General features: G+C 44.4%; 1 protein-coding gene across 7 annotated transcripts in view; it reads right to left on the bottom strand.

Annotated features, from left to right (window-relative positions):
- MSRB3 (methionine sulfoxide reductase B3) overlaps positions 1-20,198 on the bottom strand; it is an 80,636-nt gene extending 60,438 nt beyond the window's left edge. Inside the window, exon 1 of one of the 7 annotated variants that reach the window (XM_064419406.1) lies at positions 20,069-20,198. Coding sequence is in view for 1 of the 7 variants with exons in the window: in XM_064419405.1 (XP_064275475.1) it covers positions 20,069-20,138 (70 nt within the window). In the remaining 6 variants the exon portion in view is untranslated. Of the gene's footprint in view, positions 1-1,205; positions 1,304-5,104; positions 5,186-19,614; positions 19,630-20,055 lie in introns of those variants that run through there. The other 6 variants (XM_064419405.1, XM_064419404.1, XM_064419399.1 and 3 more) reach the window with 6 other exon arrangements.
- Between the last annotated feature and the right edge of the window lie 385 nt (positions 20,199-20,583).

Below are 20,583 nucleotides of genomic sequence, written 5' to 3'. Positions count from 1 at the left end.
AAAAAACAATACTTAAAATTTTATACGACCACCACATGGGACCACAATTCTAAATGTACTTTTTTTAGTGCTTTTAACCCATTCTTGCTACCCCACCCCCCAACATTTTGATACATATTACACAGTATTCAGTGAAACCATTATATATGCTACAAAGTGAGAGGGATTCCACACTTTCATAGGGGGCATTCACAACAGCTGCTTTAGATACCCAACTGAGAGCAACTTGGGGTAGTAGCCCAGTCACAAGTGCAGGGGTTCTAAGGAAAAAGCCCCTTAGAACCTCAGCTAGAGAGTAGGAATCTTGCTTGGAACACCCAGGAATGCTGGGCAGATCAAACACGCAGGCTTTTTCTATTTATTTTATTTAAACCAAGATCACACTCCACAACATTTCTGAATGGTGAATGCTGGAAACCAGTCTTTGCTAAAAATTGTTCTTTTGATGACTTGTTTGAGGAATGTGACATTTCATTGTAATAAACTTGCCAGATATCTTAAAACCATGGCTTTTCAAAGGCAGGAAATAATTCATGTTGTAAACTGTCCATGAGATATATTTAAACAATCCTCCAACCAGCTCAAATATAGCAAACAGAGAGATGGCAGTCATGAGATTTTATTTCATTTTAATGCACAAATGCTAATTGTTCCATTCACCCCACAATGGGAAAGAGGAAATGCAGATGCCTTATAGCCCAGCCATGCACAGCCACAGCTCACTTCAGAAGATTATGTGATGCGGGACTGGAGCCAATCCCCAGCCAAAGTCGGTACAGAAACTCTCTGTGACTCTCGTGGAAGCAGGATCAGGCCCCTAGAAGCTGAGGAGCAGCAGGGCAGCTCTCCCAGCCTCCTCTCAGTCTCACTCTTTTGTCTGCAGCAGCCCAGGAGCCGGAGGGGTGAGTCCAGCCATGACCCATAGCAGCGGCTGTGCCAGCAGGGGACAAGCTGGCTACGGCCTCGTCCTGAGGAACAAGGCTCCCAGAGGAAGGACATTTATAGAACACTCCAAACAGGTGTGGACACTCCATCCCTGACAGCATTCATGTCAGGCTGGACAGGACTCTGAGCAACCAGGCGTAGTTGAAGTTGTCCCTGCCCATTGCTGGGGGTTGGATTAGGGGGCCTTTAAAGGTCTCTTCCTGGCCAAACCGTTCTGTGATAATTCCATGACTATACCAGGACCCAGCCCCCAGCCGTACCCGTTACCAAACGGCGGTGGAGCGCATCTGACAGAAACCTGCCCGCATCGACGGGCCTCAACTCGTTCGTACCCAAACCAAACTCGCTGCAGGACCCCCGACACTTCGGTGCTGCCCGACGGCGGAGGAGTATGGGGGAGGGCGGGCACTGTGGAGCAGGCATCACACACACACAAACACGTCCCTGCCACAGCAGCAGCAGAGCCGCGTGAAAAACAGCGCGGACCCCTCCGGAGCAGACGCCGGGAGACCAGAGGGCTGCGCGCAGCCCCGCCGCAATCCGCCCTTGCCCGCAGCCGGCAGTGTCCCTCAGCCCGCAGTGTCCCTCAGCCGGCACTGTCCCTCAGCCCGCAGTGTCCCTCAGCCGGCACTGTCCCTCAGCCGGCACTGTCCCTCAGCCGGCAGTGTCCCTCAGCCCGCAGTGTCCCTCAGCCGGCACTGTCCCTCAGCCAGCAGTGTCCCTCAGCCAGCAGTGTCCCTCAGCCGGCGCTGTCCCTCAGCCGGCACTGTCCCTCAGCCCGCAGTGTCCCTCAGCCGGCACTGTCCCTCAGCCCGCAGTGTCCCTCAGCCGGCACTGTCCCGCAGCTGGTACTGCCCCTTAGCCCGCAGTGTCCTGCAGCCGGCACTGTCCCGCAGTCAGCACTGTCCCTCAGCCAGCGCTGTCCCTCAGCCGGCACTGTCCCTCAGCCGGCAGTGTCCCGCAGTCAGCACTGTCCCCTCAGCCAGCGCTGTCCCGCAGCCAGCACTGTCCCTCAGCCGGCAGTGTCCCTCAGCCGGCACTGTCCCTCAGCCGGCACTGTCCCTCAGCCAGCACTGTCCCTCAGCCCGCACTGTCCCTCAGCCGGCAGTGTCCCTCAGCCAGCACTGTCCCTCAGCCGGCACTGTCCCTCAGCCCGCAGTGTCCCTCAGCCCGCACTGTCCCTCAGCCGGCAGTGTCCCGCAGCCGGCACTGTCCCTCAGCCAGCAGTGTCCCTCAGCCAGCAGTGTCCCTCAGCCGGCACTGTCCCTCAGCCAGCGCTGTCCCTCAGCCCCGGGCTCAGGCCGGTGCCGCGCTCCGGCACAGCGGCATCGAGCGCCCCCTGTCGGCGGGCAGCCCGCAGCGGCCCGCGCCGGTGGCGCCGCCTGGCGGCCGCTGGCCCGCGCACCCCCGCCAGGCGCCGCACTGGCAGCACAGGCGGACACTGCCCCCATGCCCTCCCCTCCTCCTCCTCCCTCCCTCCTTCACCTGTGAACAGCTTAAAGGAAATTATTTGAAACTCCCGAGAATTATAAAATAGATCCTGGCCTTTTGAAAATGTCAAGTACGTCACTGTTCTCCAAAATGTTAGTATTTGCTCTCAGGTATTTATAAAGACTTGGAGGATATGCAAGTCCTGAGAGCCCCATAAAATATCACTGAGCATCCATGAAAGTACTTTGTTGCAGTTAATCTAATTTATTCTTTTATTGCTGATGCTTTGGTTGCTATTTCTATTTACTCTTACGTTATAGCATGCGCAGTAGTTCAGCGGGAGGAGATCTCCTGGTGGCAGGCACTGTACGCACACAAACCCTGCTGCAGGAAGCTTACAGACCCCCATAAGGATGCTTGTGAAGAATCAGGAAAGAGAAGTGCAAAGTCAAACTCATTGCAATTAGCACGTTTGGTCTGGAGGTGCTTCACCCCACCTGCCAATTCCACATGTACAGAGAACAGATTTAGGGAGAATGACAGTAACATTGCAACAGGTTCATATCTTCCCTCTGCTCTTTCTGTAGCGCATGCAAGCTTGGCCATAGCCTTTAGCAGGCTCAGGTGCCATGTTTATGTCTCTGATTTGCTAAAGAGGAACAGCCAGAGCATGACAAGAAACCTAGGAAGAAGTCCAGAGAAGGGCAATGCCATTGGTGAAGTGTCTGGAGCACAAGTCTGATGAGGAGTGGCTGAGGAAGCTGGGGTTGGTTAACCTGGAGAAGAGGAGGCTCAGGAGTGATGTCATCAGCATCTTCAACTACCTTAAAGAAGGGGGTGGTCAGCCTCTTCTCCCAGGCAACTAACAGTAGGATGACAGGACATAGTCTTAATTTACATCAGGGGAGGTTTAAGTTGGGCATTAAGAAGAATTTCTTCACAGAAAAAGTGATTAGACATTGGAATGGGCTGCCCAAGGAAGTGCTGTGGTCTAGTTGACAAGGTGGTGCTCGGTCAAAGGAAGGACTCAATGATCTCAGAGGTCTTTTCCAACCTAAATGATTCTGTGAAATCACCATTCTGGGAATAGATGGCTGGTGGTTTAAAGTCCCATGCTATACATGCCTAGCCCTCTACAGGTCAAGCAAAGCCCCCGTGCTGGTGCTGGAGGTACCTGCCTGAGCCCCACCTTTCCAGTGCTAGGGCCAGGTGGCCAGGGGACAGCAATGCTAACACAGCTGTCACATGCCTGAGCCACAGTGGGTACTGCAGCACTGCACTTCCACCACACAGAGTCACCACCCCCCATATCTTTATTGCAGAACTGCAATATGCCACTTTCCTGTAAGGACAGATGCTACATGAAGAGGTCAGAGCAGAACTCACAATTCAGGGAAGGGGATGATGCTTTTACACATCACTGTTTGGGTTTATTTTGGTGGATTGCCCTTTTTTAAAAAACACATACTGCTTGCTGTGCTGCCTGCAACACTGTTGGCTCCTCCACAGTCATGCCTGGGTGTCATCAGACCCCTTGGAGCTCCTTCACTGCACTTCACTCTTTAACAGAGTACAGCATGGATCTTCCATCTGTTTGGCTTTCACAAGATGGATACCATGCTCAGCAATAACTTGCAAATCTTGTAAGTACAGATAATACAAATACAGCAGTACCAATGTCATTAGCTGGGTTCCAGAAGCAGTTTTCTAGGATACGCATTTTAACTCCAGGGAAGCCTTCCTCTTAGGAGCCTAAGCTGGCAAATATTAAGGAACTGCCAGCTTTCAAGAGCTTCTATATTGTCCATTGTGGACATTCAGAACACATAAGTTTTGCCCCTAAATTATTAGCTATAAAGTAACATAGGTGGTCTGTCAAATTTGTCCTTCGGAAATTAAGAACTTTGTATGTACTCGGGTTATGTTTTTTCAACCTCTGCCTGCAACTAGAAAGATTTCTTTGGGTGAAGGACAACTTGAGAGGTTAAATTCTGATATTACCACATCTTGTTTTTAAGAGCAGTAGGGGAAACATCAAGGGTCTCGGGAGCTCATAACACTACTGGTTTAAATTTTTCCATATTCAGTGTTATTTCTGACAACTCAGGTCCAGAATTCCTAAAATTACATGAGAATCCCAGCTCTCATAAGAAAAAACATGAAGTTTTAGCTCTTTACAAGTAAATTAAAAAAACATCCACAAATTCTTAAGGGAAGGATCAGGGTTTTTTCTTGCCCCAGTAATAAGACCTTAGTAGTGTGAGGTTTCTATACTTTTTTCCAATTTCCCTTCCCCCAGCCCCAAGTCTCTGGCCTCATTTGGAGGGCAGGAAACAATTAAGAGATAGGCATACACTAGTCAGGCAGGCTCCCAGGCTCTTGTCAGGAATTCCTATGTCACTGGAAAAAGCAAAGAGCAAAAAAATTGCCACAGTGAAGAAAGCCAAACAACTAGATGTTAGAAAGAAGTAAAGGCCTGGGAGTCTACTGTACTCAAGTGTTAAATTAACAGTTTAATTTTTATCAGTATGTGTTTTGTAAAGTTTTTTTTTAGTCCAGCAATAACTATGAACAGTTGTTTTGCAAAGGGTTTACTTATTTACTTTGACACAAAGCAAACTATAACCAAATATTTCCCTGACAAAACTTAATGGATTATTTTGTATATAAGTTTATTTCAGTTTTAACATTTGGATATTTCTTTTTTTTTAATTTGTCTTTTGCTCACCTAAAGCTGCTGCCAGTCAGAGTCAGCAGACAGGACAGATCAACCCTCAGGAACTGCAGAAAAAAAAGGTGCAGCCTAAAGAGAGAACCACATGAGCAAGTGTTTCAGTAGGTCATGTCTTTCTGTGTCTAAACAATTATTTACTCCCTAGTCATTTTTCCTTAACACATTCTGTGTTAACACCAAAGTCCTTAACCTTTCCTGCTCTCTGCACTGCACTTGGTGGCTTTAAGGGACTTTCCTGTTTGCAGGTTGACATGGTGTATATTGTGGACCAAGGCAATGTTGAATAGCTTGTAAGAGATGTTTAATAAACCATCTGAAGCTGCCAGCTGTGGCAGGAGATTGGAGTACAGGAAAACTTTTCAGCAGGGGCCTGGTGACTGCGGGTTATTTATTAGTGAAAGAAGGAAGGAAAAGTTCCAGTTTCCACTCCAATGCAAGATATCTAATCCTGAAACTAGCATCCTTTGCAGTGCACGAAGTATTTTCATGCTTGTATACCTGGGCTGTCCTAGCCTCCCAACAGCCTGAGAGAACCATGAGGAGGCAGCCTTCAGCCCTCGAAAAAACCCACATCCTCTGAATATGCATTTGTGCTTTATAATAATATTTTTAGACAACTGCATGTTTCAATGCACCATATTGTATTTGAAGCATTTGGCAAAAAATACTAAAGGTAATTGACAAAAGCCTGGAAAAGGATAATTTAATTAGATATTAGGAAGAAATTATTTACTATGAGAGTAGTGAGACAGTGGAGCAGGTTGCCCAGAGAAGTGGTAAATGTTCCATCCCTGTAAGTCAAGGCCAGGTTGAACAACCTGGTCTAGTGGAAGGTGTTCCTACTCACAACAGAGGTTTTGGAACCAGATCATCTTTAAGGTCCCTTCCAACCAAACCATTCTGCAATTCTATGAAATTTACCTTTAAAGAGAGATTTTAGGCTCTGGATTTTCATGTGCTTGTATATCTGTTGATAATGCAAACTAGGTGTCTTGCAAAAGCTCACTGTCTGATGAGAATAAAATACTTTAATCATTAACAGCTGGGATAATGATAAAGGCAATTATAAATTTAAGCTTCTCAAAGACTTATTGAAGAGGAATAAAGCATTCTAAATGAAATTAATTGCATTAACCTTACAGGTCTACAGAAGTACTGTAGCATATAACTTGCATGCTTGTCAGAGTATATTCCCCCCCCATACAACATTAGCTTCTCAATTACAGCAACAGAAATCTGAAGTATTAGACCTGAATTCCCACTCCACTTTTAAGACTCTCAATTAAAGCATGTTCCCCTTAGCTGCTTGTGCTGAAATGTACAAACCAAACAGCAATCCTGTCTACTTTTAGGAAGTTTATATTGTGCCCTGATAGAAGAGGTGATTACTGCCATCCCTTGTAATATTTGAATGGAACACCAGGAAATGTCAAGGTTTAAACTTGAAGTTAGTACTGCCATTAGAAAGGAGCCTAAACAGTGAAGTTCAAAACCTTTTTATTTTCTTGAATTTTACATATTCTCTTATACTGGATTTTGTTCTTAAACCCTTCCCAGAGCAACTGAAACTCCAACCTAAAACACCTTCCTGCAAAACGCACATAAGACATTTTCAAGTACCAGTTTGGCCCACATATTTTTTAGGACAATGTCAAATCCAGGTGTTTCAATGGCCCTTACTTATAGGAATGATCATCTGCAAAGCAACCATACAAGTCCCTAACTGTGGAGGCTATTCAGTGTTTCCTAACATGAAGTGTAGCATTTGTCCCTGCACCTGCAGAGCCAGCAGGGCTGGAGGTGGCAGATGCCTGCCTGGGCACAATAAGCATGGCACACACCACGGCTGCTCAAGCTCGAGGGGTGCACAGGGCCCTCCCCAGTCCCACGGCTTCCTCAGCTTCCTCCCGGTGCCCACCAGCCAGTCCTCCTTCTCCTGTGAAATGGGGTTATCCAGTCCAGTCTATGGATGTTCTTGAGGTGTCCTTTTCATATTCTAGCTGGGAAGCTTCAGCAGCTTGTGTTAATGTGGGAGTAGGAAAGGAAGAAGAAAAGTCTAAAGGTTGAGATCAGACAAAAAACAGAGGAAAGCAGGAAAAGAGAATGAGCAGAAATGCTCATCTGCTTACACTGAATCCCACCCTGTGATACACAATTGACAGGCATCACCTTATGGACTAATGCCCTTCATACTTTATCCTTAGGATGCATAAAGGTTCCTACTGAGATGAATTAGAGATACTTTTAGGAGTTCAGCCTTTAGTCTGAGCTTTATTATCCAGACCTCAGTCCTCCATGTAAGAGAGATGAGATTCCCACAATAGATTTTAGATTATCATACAGCCTAAAATTATTATCTTTATGATAAAATAATAATGAAAAATGTTGGAAAACAAACCAGATTCTGAAATCTCTGCACACAATTCAGCATAATCTCATTGATTTCAGCTGCTGACAAAAAGATATGCTATGTGAGGGGGCACGATATATCTGTTTCCAGATGCATTAGAATGGTTCTCCAGGATAGAAAAATTATTTATACTTACAAAAGAAAAAGACTACAACTGAGCAGAAAACAAAAACGTATATTTAATTTTCATCTAATTACCAAATTGAGCTAACATTCTCTCTAGCAACAGCTGCCTAAAATGGAAAGCTCACTGTCTCTCACAGGAATAACCTTTTCTGTACACTGAACTGGCTGCTGTATTGTTCCCCTCTCCCGCTAGTGGGAAACCATCTTGGCAACAATGAGGCTGGTGTGACTAAAGCCCTAGGGTGGGAGCAGGGGCCAAATTTAAAAAGCCTGAGAAGTGACAAGCCTGAGAAAGCCTGAGAAGCCTGAGAAACAAATGAGTTTTTGAAGGTTGTATCCTATCAAAAAGCAACAAGGGGAAAGGCATATTAACACCTCCGTGTTCGGCAACAGGCTCCCATGGACAAGAAAACTGTGGACTTGATTTCTCCCTATTTTACTACTAACATTTACACATAGCAGAGCAGTGATACTGATTCCTTCTAAACAACCAAAGGATGTGGCCTGTGGGGATGTGGAGGACATCCGTGCTACACCGAGTACAAGCAGAGGAGAGAGGCAAATTTTTCTGCTTTAAGTAATGCAGAAGAAGGTCCTTGCTCAAGGGACTCTCGCTTGGTCCTTAGGGAAGGTAGTAAAATGGAAGGAGATCTCATTTAAGTAGAGACAAGACAGCACAGGCCTTGTGAACAACAGATGAAATGGGAAAAGTGAAACTGCAAAGAGACACAAAGAAGCAGCGACCCCAAGGAAGGGAAGAAACAAGACAGGTAAGGAATCCCCAAGCCTGGGATGAAAGAGACTTCTTGGCTAAGGGCAGAAACCAGTGAGTCTCAGCCTTGCAAGTGCTCATACATCTGTCATTTGCAGATTGTTTCCCAATAGTTACGACTGGCAATACTTCTCCAAGGAAAGTAAATATAGGTCAACTGGGATTCCCCTCCACTCCTGCTCCTCCCAGATCTGATGCACTAAAATAGTGCTGAACTGCACTTTCATTTTCCCTGGCTTGGTAGCCTGCCAACATACAGCACATTCCTTTTATGGCAGTGAGTTTATAACTACAACAGTCGTAAAGGATTCTTAAATGGGTCTTTTCTGAGAATCACAATCCTTTCAACATCTTGATAAATTTCTCATTTTTTCTACTCCAGGCAGTCCTCTCCAGCACAGTGGTAAAGATTTAATTGCTTCTGGTCCTCAGATGATGAGATACAAGTGTTCTGGAAATAACCTTTTAATTGAACAATTCCTACTAGCAAGCCCAAAAGCATTTTGTGTTGCACACCAATAAAGGATTCATTCTCAATACTAAAAGAAAAAAAAACTCAAAAACTTCTGAGTTACTGCCGTGAATAGAACTATGCAAGGAATACACTAGCACTTGAAGACATTAAACCCATTTTTGTTATCAGGTTGGTTTGATTAGGTATGTCTTCCTCTCCACCATTATTTGCATTGTCAGGCTTACTAATACAGCAAAGATAACAAACTTGCTGTTCTATTTTTAATTTGGGACAAATCCCCTGCATCATGTTAAACACAACTTCCTTTTATAGCCATGAACAGAAGCCCTTCAACAGAGATTTCTGTTCTGCTTTTCTGAAACACCTTTGTACTAGCTTTTACTTTTCAATTTAAAAAAAGACTAATTTTGAAGACTAAACAAACACATCATTTGAAATTGTCATTCTTTTAAATTGTGTTACACATTACTCTGTAACTCAGCAGACTTTTTCCTCACCTTACAAAGATTATTTGCCTGGGTAACAATACACAATAGATGAGACACATGAGCAGTTTCTCTTAGGTAGAATATCTCATAAATGAAGCAAAGAGAAAGCCTCCAGCTAACGGGTGTGACTTAAGCGGATTTCAGACCAACACCAAGCAGCGCACTCTTTGGAAAAGAGCGCGGTGTCCTCGTTCCAGGGCTCCAGGCGCGCACGGCAGCCCTGCAGGGCTTTGCTGGCCCGGGTGGCACACGGGCTGCGGGAGGCGGCCGGGAGCTGCCACTCCTGCTCCGCAAAGCTGCATCCTCCATCGCCGACCAGCCACATCTGGGGACTGTCTTTATGGGGCACTGTAAGGAAATGTGCAAATGGCACTTGCGAGGCCACTGAAGGAGACAAAGTCCCTGAACATATCAGCGCCGGAAGGGTTGTGATTCCAGACATAGTTTTGCCCTCCAGTTTAATGATTTCTCAGAGTAAAATCTGTACCAGGGAATAAAAACTCCCAAGGCTCCCTGCCACAGGACACTAAGGCTTTGTCAATGGATGCCATGGAGTTATTACAGCGTATATAGGAAATTACCAACAATCAGTGGCTCTATTGCCAGCAGATTTTTAAGATATTTAAAACACTTTTAATTGAAAAAGCAGTTAGTGCTAATATCTGTCTCTATATGCATATATGCACATAATGTGTGTACAGATGCCATGCACCCTGCTAGAAAAATAAAGTTTCAGTGCAAAAGACACATTTGTCTTGTTTGTGTAATTTCATTCATTCTGCATTCTTCAGCACAAGCCATTTGAAAGCTGAATTATCTCCCTGTATTTGTATTATTTCCTACTTGAGAAAATATAATTTTTGTATCAGACTCTGAACCAGACCTGAGTATCTTGTATTTTGTAAAAATATTTTTATATAAAGGGTTTGTAAAATTTAGTTATGATCTCTCTGTCAGACAGTATAACTTCATCTCAGAACAATTCAGGTGGTGGTTTCTTTTTTTATCATCCCAGCTGCTAGAAAAGCACTCCGAGTTAAAGACATCATAGCTGCCAATCTCTCCCCAGCAGTCTCCCTTACATGGAAATTTTCCACGTGGCTTTCTCTCCAAGCCAATACCGCTCCTCGCCACCGAGCGGTGCCAGCTCCCTTGGATACAATCACACGCTGCACAGCCCCGTGAGCTCTCCTTCAAACAGCACACACAGGTCTACGCGTATGAAACAGAACAAAAGCATCCTTTAAAAACGTACCTTTGATCACACAGATTGTGTCACGATGGTATGCAGAGCAGCCTTATGAATATATAAGAAAACCTCAGCCTTTTATCCAAAAATATTTTTTAGAAGTTATAGCATATAGAAGGTCTGACATTGCACAAATAAAAACAAAACCAAAACAAAAAAAAACCCCAAACATAAAAGAATGCCTTACACACTGCAATAGGAACATTTATCATCCAAAATCCAAAGAACCTTTATGCAGCTGAAAAAAACCTCAAATATGAAATACATAACAAAATAAAACACCATCAAGTAAAACAGAAACTCCTAAGTCTTCTCTTGCCAAGGTTGTACTTTTATTTTTATGAATAGCGGTGAGAAGACACCACAGCAAGTAAGGAAAGAGTATAACTTAAGCTTTCAGTGAATACTGAATGTCAATGACTGAAAAGTGAGAGCAAGGAAAACTATTTCTGTCCTAACAGCAATAAATTTGATTGAAATATAAAGACCACTACCCAAATTTTCTGCCATTTAATAAGCAGGATTATATATACATCTAGCTGTATTTAGGTAATTGCAGGGATAAAAAAAATTATTCAAGACTCTCCTTCTTACAAGAGAAAATGTCGCAGAGCCATAGAATAGGTTGGGTTGGAAGGGACTTTAAGATCATCTGGTTCCAACTCCTCTGCCATGGACAGGGGCACCTTCCACTGGACCAGGTTGCTCAAAAGCCCATCCAGTCTGGCCTCAAACACTTCCAGGGATGGGGCATCCACAGCTTCTCTGGGCAACCTGTTTCGGTCCCTCACCACCCTCACAGCCAAGAATTTCTCTCTAATATCTAATCTAAACCTATTCCCAGTTAAAAGCCATTCCCTTGTTCTCCAGGCCCCAGTAACAAGTTCCTCTCCAGCTCTCTCATAGCCCCATCAGGTTCTGGAAGGGGCTCTAAGGTCTCTCCAGAGCCTTTTCTTCTCAAAGCTGAACAAACCCTGCTCTCTCAGCCTGCCTTCACAGAAGAGGTGCTCCAGCCTCTGAATAGCTTCCAAAGACAAACTTTTTCAATGAAAAATGTTATGCAGAATCTGCAAGCTGAATTATGATTTTCATTCCAGTGCAGTTTTAAAATCCACAAGCATAGCATTTTATTTTTTAATTAGCCAAATGTACTTACACTGTCTGCGCAGCACAAGGATCTGCATCTTTAGGCATCCTAAAGCTATTTTTCAAATCTTGAACAAAAGAAGTATTAATTCTAGCAAAACTAGCTTAAATTATTTCCCTTCTCTTCAATCCTCTTCATGTCCAAAACATGAAGGTGTCTCTTCCACCTCTTTTGATTGAAAATATTTACTAAACTTTACATTTTTGTCAATCCACATCTCCCAGCCCTAAATGCATTCAAAAGACAAAAATACTCATCCTATACCCCTGCAGCTGGACTTGCAATAACCATGCAAAACCTTTTCTGTAAGGTGAAAAGCACTTACCTTCGGGAAAAAAAAAACCCCATAAATATTTTCTCCTGCTCTGTTAAAGCAGACTTACAGCAGTGCCAGGCCTGGCAGCAGCCACACAGGCATGTGTGGAGCCCCCCCAGGCAGTGATGGTGCAGCTGGGGTGGCACAGGGCAACAATGCAGACACTAACTCTGTTCTCCTCTTCCTCAGCCTTCGGCTACTTTCAAGGCTTTATAATTTAGCTTTCCTCTAGATCAATATGTAAGATAAATGTTGACGTTTTCTTTGCATAATCTGTCCCTAAAAGTGACATCTGTTCCACTTCCTTCAGCAGAGGCAGCAGCAGGCACCTGCAGGCAGCCCCCCCCCGCCACAGCCAGCTGTCAGGAACTTCATTAAGCATTGCCCCAAAATGCAGTTTGTTTCTGTCCTACTTGGACTTGTGCTCCAAAAATAGAAAATCCTGCACTTAAACCATCAGGGCCCCTCTTTCCCATGTTGGTCCTGATATTTCACACCACTCTGAGACATTAGAAATTTTTCGGCAGCTCAGCCATGCCCCCAGACCTCAGGGGCATGAAACCTCAGCAGCTGAGCCTCCCACCCCAGGACAGGGCCCTTTTCCTGTAGCTCACTTCAGCATGTCTCAGTGAGAGCCTTCAGCATCCCCCATCAGGACAAAACAATGAAGGACATGCCAGCTCTACATCCACCTGAAGTTTTTGGAAATTATAATCACTGATTAGAATTCTGATACATTTACTCAGCATGTTACTTTTATAGCCTTGGTATGTATATACAGAAAAAAAAAAATCACATTTTCTTACAATTATCTATATGTTTGAATTTTGTATAGTTGCTTGGCAAAGCAAATAAGAAAATTAATAAACCATAACCTATAATCAGTTAAGCCCATCTCCTAATGTCACATTTTGTAACCCAATACAAAGAAAATAAAACCAACACATCAGATTATCAGGTTGGAAATAGGACTGTTTAAGAAACAGCAGAGGCAATTGCCTGAAGTAGTTGCAGTGACTACTTTGAAACTTCAGATCTGTTGTGCAGACCTTGCTCTGCACAAAAATTGTCACTGGAGCTGCCAAAGCTACTTTTTTTTTCTTTTTCTTTTTTTTTAAAGAGAAATCTTTATCAAAGTCTATCAAACTTTCCATCTCATGCTTAGGAACTGCACCTCAGGTACCTTAGCTGCATAAATATGAGACTATCAGAAATTAGGCATGCTAATGTTGATCACTATATTCCAGGATGATGGAGCTGTCCTGTGTGCCTGAAATCTTTCCCTGAGGTTGCTCTTCCTCTTCTGACAGATTAGGAATTTTATCCTAAGCATTTGGGAAATAAGGAGGGGGATTTGTTCAGAAAAGAGCGTGTACCTTGGAAAATTTTTGAAAGGTTTTTGCCGTTACAAAATCTCAAGAGGAAGAGGGTAATATCCATTTTTAAAAAGGAAGAAAAGACTGATTAGTGAATTACATGGCCATAAATCTATTTCTAACACACAGAATGCTTTTGAAACAAAATACTAAACAATCTATAAACAGGCAATGAAAATTAGAAAGCAGTAAGGCACCATGAAAATCTTGACAAAATCTAACCCCATAACTAAGATACTTTCCTTGTTTCCTGGTACTCTACAGGCAGAAAGAAAGCAGCAAATCAAACAGACCTCAAATGTAAGATACTTTTAGACAAAGCAAACTGGAAAAGCACTTTTCCTTTGGATCAAGGTCCTATATCACAGGTGCAGAGCTGCTTGAATAATCACACTTGTTCAGCACTTCTCCTAGTGACCAGGGCCAAAACCCAGCAAGCAGTCCTACTAAAACTGCAGACACCAACCTGCAAGGAGTGTGAAACACCCTGAAGAGCTGAGCAGAACTTGAGATGGTCTTAATAGGTTGGAGAAATGGTCAAAAACCAGCAAGATAAAATTCAATATAGCCAAGTACAAAGAACCACATTTGGACTTTAAAAAAAATCTTCAAATGCACAAAATAATCAAAAGTAAGAATGCCAGACTAGCAGCAGTACAGCAGAAAAGGATGTCAAGGTTACAGTGACAATAAATTGAGCCAACAGTATGAAACCATTTAAAAAAAAAAGGCAGATAACGATCTGGAGTTTATTAAAAAAGAGAAACATAATACATAGCAGGAGGGATTGAGGAGGAAAGTCTGGTCTGCTCAGTAGCAGTGAGGTATCAGTTGGAGTATGCTTCTGGTTTGGGGTGTAGGGCAGAAACAGTTGAGGAAAGCCCAGAGGAGAAGTAAAAACAAGAGTGGTTCAGAAAGCCAAATCCCTGCAAAAAACTTTTAAGCACTTGGCTTGTTTAGTCTACAAAAGTGATTGTGGAAATGGGATAATGCTCTGAAAATCTTCCTCTGGTCTTAAATAGCATTACATCACTCAGCTATTATACTGTCTTTATTACTGCCACAGTTATTACTTGACTGTCATTAGAGCAAAATGTACTGGTCTGTAATTCACATGTAACTGAGCAACAAAAAGGGCTTGTTTTTCCCCAGACAGCTACCGTATTTCACATTTTAAGACTTCACGAGAAGAGCCTAGAGTCTTACAAAATATCTATTGTAATCCTTCCCAGCATGGTTCAACTACTGCGAGAATAGGTTGGTACAAACCTCTCTCAAGTTCAGAGGCAAGTAGCAAAGCTGCCTTGTGTTTTTGGATGAGGGATGCCAGGTGGTAGCAGTCCAGACACCAGGAGCATATCCTTTCCCCAGTGGGCCACTAATTTGCTACAAGATCTTGTCCCTTTCATGAGCTTGCCTTTAAGTAAAAGCAGGAGTACACAGAACAAGCACGTACACACACAATTTGATTTCTCTCATGAAAAGAGATGTTAAGAGATGAGCTGTCTGCACAGTGTATTTTTCCACCATGTACACACAAAATCTGATGAAGCACTGATTTTAATTCTGAAAAAAAAGAAAAAATGAAGATACAGTCTAAAAGTACATAGCAGTTAAATATTAAGACTTTGACCAACAAGGCTGAATTTCCTTTTCTGCAGCCATTCAAAAGCAGAGATTATAATGCTATAGAAAACTCATATTATTTTATTTGCAGAGCTCCTGAATTTACATCTCAGGGCTGTAACTTCACACAGTTGACTGATTCACCTCTAGTTTTCCACCTGTCCCTGAGCTGGTAGCCAAAGCATCTGCTCCTGTCTTATTCCCATTTCTCTCCCACACTTGTGCTATGGCTACTGACAGTGCTGTTGGTGTGCAGGAGCGGAAGCCCAACCAATCTGGCCTGCAAGCCTTGGTTGCAGCATTGTGAAGATTGGATCAGTGCACTGCTGAATCACCCAAATCCGACTTGAACTAGAGTGTAAGCTCTGACTTTTCATCATCAGGACACATTAGGCTGGACCTGCATTGGTTTTATGTTGAGTATCAAGCTTCCTCCCAGCAGCAGGATGGTGACAATCTGACCCAGGTGACAAAGCCTGCCTGCTTGTATATTCAACCATTTTTCTTGGCGAACTGAGCAACTTTATATCAAGCCAATGCTTGCTCTTGAACCGGCTGCAGGAAAGCCAAGGCCAAACTCACTGTGTTGCATGAATTGAAAGAGTTCCACACATCCATGTGGCTCCCACCCACCAATCCACCTTGAAGGTCCGAGAAGTTGTTAAAATCACCTACACTCTCTGTGCAGGCCTCTGGAACAGCCTCGCCCGCAGATTTCCCTGAGAACCACACACTGGAGAATGGAGAGGAACAAGAACAGGGCAATCCCTCAGCCAGAAGGAACGCTTTGTGGGCTGTTTCCTTTTGGCAACAACTGGCATGGATCACTTCCCCAGGAAGCTGCTAAGGTTCCATGTGTTGAATTTTTTTTTCCATTTTCATTGTGTGGTGAGAGTGAAAGTGGCATTTGGCAGCTACATTCCATCAGCACTATTGTTGTTCCCTGGTGGTAGGGATTTGTTTTCCATCAGGTGAAATGCAAAGGCGTTGTCCCCTTTTGGAAAAACACAGAGCTAAAGAGACCCGTGGGGAAATACTTCCAAATGCCATGCATGACATTACTCTTTAAATTTCTTGGATGAGGTAACACTTCCCAACAAAACAATGTGTTAGCACACTATGTGCATTTTGCTAAGCTGCTGTCCACAGTTCAAAAAAATCACCAATCCTGATGTTCAGATGCTACCAAAAGGAAAAAGCAAACTACGGACCTCTGCAGAAGTCCTGTCCTTAGACTTTGTCTGTGTAAGACCCAAAAGCTGAATCATGTTTAAATCAAAAACTTTCTGGAAATAAAGAAGTATTTATGCTATTAATTATTTTACAAAACAATGCTAAACTATAATTTAAGTCTGTGAGGACAGAAAAACTATTTTAGCACCTTATAAGTGTAAGTATTGTTCTTGCCTGTTTTGTGCAAGTATAGTTCAATTCCTCAGATCTTAAAGTCCTTATTGCAAAAATCCTCTTTATTCCCAGTTCCAGTTGCTAGATTGTGTGGTTTTCAGATAATGCTGAATTGAGGTTGCTAAATGAGAACCAGAAGGCTAGAGCTAAGCAGATAAATTATAATATCCAATTACTTCACCATAAATGGGGTTCCCAAAGAATTCTTCTACCCTATTTTCATGCAAAAAATACAGATCAGCATCTTCACAGACTAAAGACACAAAAATCCCTGTTAAAATACACAATGACATTCTTCAACTTCTGGTAGAAATTAATAATGCAGTATGTGTTTCCTTCCTTTTCTTAAGTGGTTAGTTGAAAATTACTTAAAAACACTGAGAGCTGGTTATACATTCACAAAATACCACAGAGAAGGGCTTAAATCTTTGGGTTTGTGCTTTTTTTTTAAGCTAGTACATATTAATTACTCACTGAGAACTAAAGATCCTTCTGAGGGAAATGAAGCCTCTGAAAAGGTAACAGTAAATCCTACCAAAGCAAGGTGAGTAAGGGAAGGGAAAGTTAGCCTGTAGCCACTTACTCTATGAGACACTTACACACAAAAAAAAAAGCCCCAAAAGCTCTCAGTTTTTTTTGTTGTTCTGTTTAAAAGACCCCTGTTTTGTGTGGAGAAAGTAACCTTGAAATAACTCCATGTATGGACATGATTACTCCCGAGCAAGAAACACCCTATTTCTGCCTAGCCTTGTAGTTTGTTCCAAAGTAAGCATACCAGCTTCAGAGTTACTCAGGAAAAGGTAAATCCACACCTGACTTTATTTGACAGTAATTCCTAATTATAATGTCATAAACACACCAGAAATTTGAGGGTCCATGTGGGGGTCTTTTGGCTAAGGAACCCTTACACTAGAGCTAGACCCAGCTATAATTAGGCCAATGTTTATCCCACTTTCCTATCAGTTAAAGCCTCCATAGCTTAAGTTCATACATAGCCTAGGTGCTCCCCAAACTGCAGCTTTCAATGAGAAAGAAAAATAATAGAAAGGGGAAAATAAGGTCATTTTCCCTACCTATGACTAACATAATGCTGCGTGTAGCTCAAGAGTTGCTCTGTAATGAGGACACACTCACTTGAATTATGCAGCTCAACAAAGCTATCTCCAAATTGGATGGCTTTACTGCATTGCTGGCTTGCAGCAATGCCAGTCAGATGCAGACAGGCAGACTTCTTAACCTTCTGTCTGAGAAGATTAAATCCTTAACAGTGTGTTTTCTTCTCTCCCCCTACTGACCCTTATTACCCCATCTTTTAAAATAAATAACAGAAGAACCGTTAATAATCCACCTAATAGAGAAATTCTATTTTCTAACATTTCCAATGTAATAAATAGGCTGGATCTCCAATGATACAGAAACAAGTATCAGCTTACAAAGCTGACAAAACATGAGTAGGTAAACAAGATCCTCCCATACCTTCATAAATAACAGGGCAAAGGACCAAATACTTCCCTCACGTGCAAGCTGGCCCTTACCAAACAGCTGTAAGGAATTAATATGGTATGTACAAACAAAAAATAAGAAATTCTTACAGCATGTACTGATATAAACATCTAAATTAACTAACCCCTGTGAGAGCATGTAACTGCTACCATTTGGAAAAATGAGCAAGGTCATTCAGTCAAAAGACTTTATTTTTGTCTAGGATAAACTACTTTATATGGCTTTGCTACCAAATATAGAAACATTACCCCATCTACAAAGGCACTATTTTTAAAGATTGTACTTTTGGAAGAAAAATAGAATTGTTTTTTTCCTCCCAAAAGATAATTCCAAATGTATATTATTAAGATCCAAGGTACATCAGATGGGAAAAGGACTGACCAACCACATTCTGGACTGAACTATATTTGGTTAAATTCCACTAATTTTACCGCTTCTAACAAAGCAATGCAGAACTTTATTTTTTTTTTTAATCCTTTTTTTTTTATCTTGGAGTTCTAGGATTATTTAGTAACTCCGGTTAAGTTGCTAACCATAGTTAACTCTCTACATAAATTTTAAAAGACTGTTGAAAAATACTGTTCTAAAATAAGCCATGTCTAAAATGAGGCAGGAGATTCTTTTAGAAGCTATGAGCAAACGTCTGATTAAGATGACAAGCCACATGGAAACTACTCCCAGAATCAGACTCAAAGGGCACTGTTACCAACCAAATTTGGCAGACAAGGAATCATGACGAACTGCAAAGGCACGCAGCAACGTAACAAAAAGTTGGGAATCATCAGCAAATAAGACAGAAAGCACTTGTGTCTACTCAGCAAGGCCAAGAACATAAGCAGGACGAATTCTAAGCATTAAATTCTGGATTCAAATGAGTGGCATTGTGATACAGTGGGAGTGGAGATCTCTGTTCCATTTACAGGTGACTGGCCATAAGCAAGCCGTATCAGTAAGGCAAAGTATCTGGCTACTGCAGGTTTCTCATTCTGACTTCTATCTTCAGAACAGTTTTAATAGCAACAACAGAGAAAGACTAAAAGCATGACATATATAATGTAAGGCTCTATATTTTCCTAAATGCTGTGTTTAGGGTCAGAACACTTACAGAGACTACCTTACAGCATTTATCAGTAGCTAACAGTTGACATTCGGCCTTACGTGTAGATAACTACTGTTAGATTTGGCATTTTTAATGCACAGCTATGCTTGTTTGAGATCACTGTGCCTTCAGACAGTCTTTGAGCTAAGAGGGCGATGACTGAAAATTCAGCTCAAGCAGGAAAGACAACATTTATAGCTAATTTGTCAAATACTCCAGGAAACTTAATTAAGTCTCATTTCTGTTTCCAGGAATATTACGATGAACCAAGTACAGCTACATCAACTTGGGAAGGGGGCCATAAGAAATAAATTATACTTTATCCTTTGCATCGATTGTATCTGTCAGAAGAGTAACACCAAACAAACCCAGTCAGCGAACGCACTGAGCTTCCCCAGAAAAACACAACCAAATTCTCAGCTCATTTGTGAAGTTTAAGCTCCTTTTTTGACCTAGCGCTGCACACTTTACCGAGCCGGGGGTCGCGGCTGAACCGAACTCATTACGCACTTGGTCAAGCGCTGCTTTCCCGAGCCAGCTATTCCGCTGTGCACCCGTCTGAGCCGGGAGCTCCGGCTGCCGCGCAGGACGCCCGGGGCCGCGCCGGGGTCCAGGCGCTGCGGCGGCCACGGGAACGGCACGGCCGGGATGCGGCCGGGATGCGGGGGTGACGAGCGCTGTCAGGGGCTCGCTCCATGACACGGGCACCGACCCGAGCGACCCCCGACCCCAGCCCCCCTCGGCCGCAGCGGGGCCCCGGGGTCCCCCTCAGCACCGACCCGCTCCCCTCCGCTCCGGCCGCAGCCCCGGCAGGTGCGGCCCGGCCCGGCCCGGCCCCCCGCGCCGCCGGGGCCGCTCCTCCCCTCGCCCCCGCCGCAGCCCCCGGCCCGCCCTCCCAGCGGCACGGCAGCGGGGGCCGGTGTGGAGGCGGGGGCCGGGCGCAGCTCCTACCTGCGGTTCCTACCTGCGGCTCCTGCGGCGGCCGCCAGCGCCAGGCAGAGCGCGGGGAGCAGCGGCGGCGGCGCAGCGCGCATGGGAGCGGCCCGAGGGAGCGAGCGAGCGGCCCCGGCCCCCCCGCCCCGCGGGAGCGCAGTGACGGGCCCGCCGCCCGGGGAGCATGACGGGAAATTCCTGGGCACCGGCGGCCAACGCCAAATATGAACATGGAGCCGGGAGACTCCCGCCGCACGCCCGGCACGACCCGGGGCCGGGACCCTGCCCCGTCCCGCCGCCGCGGCACGAACGAAGAGCCCTGTCCTAAAGGGTGCGCTTCGGGCAGGCCGGCGAAGCGGCTCCTCGGCCCTTTAAAGAGACGTTCGTGCAGCTCCAAGAGCCCCGGCCGAGAGGAGCCGGCGCTGCCGTGACCCTCAGCGCTGCCAGCGCCGCAGCGGCTCCGGCCCGCGGCAGCTCCTCACCTCAGCGCCGGCCCCGAAACTACCCCAGCGCTCAGTGCCCACCCTGCCCAGCGTCCAGAAAGGA

The sequence above is a fragment of the Passer domesticus genome, chromosome 5, assembly GCF_036417665.1.
Source record: "Passer domesticus isolate bPasDom1 chromosome 5, bPasDom1.hap1, whole genome shotgun sequence".
NCBI lineage: Eukaryota > Metazoa > Chordata > Aves > Passeriformes > Passeridae > Passer > Passer domesticus.
Note: the sequence above shows the minus strand (reverse complement) of the source record. Positions and strands in the feature narration are given on the sequence as shown.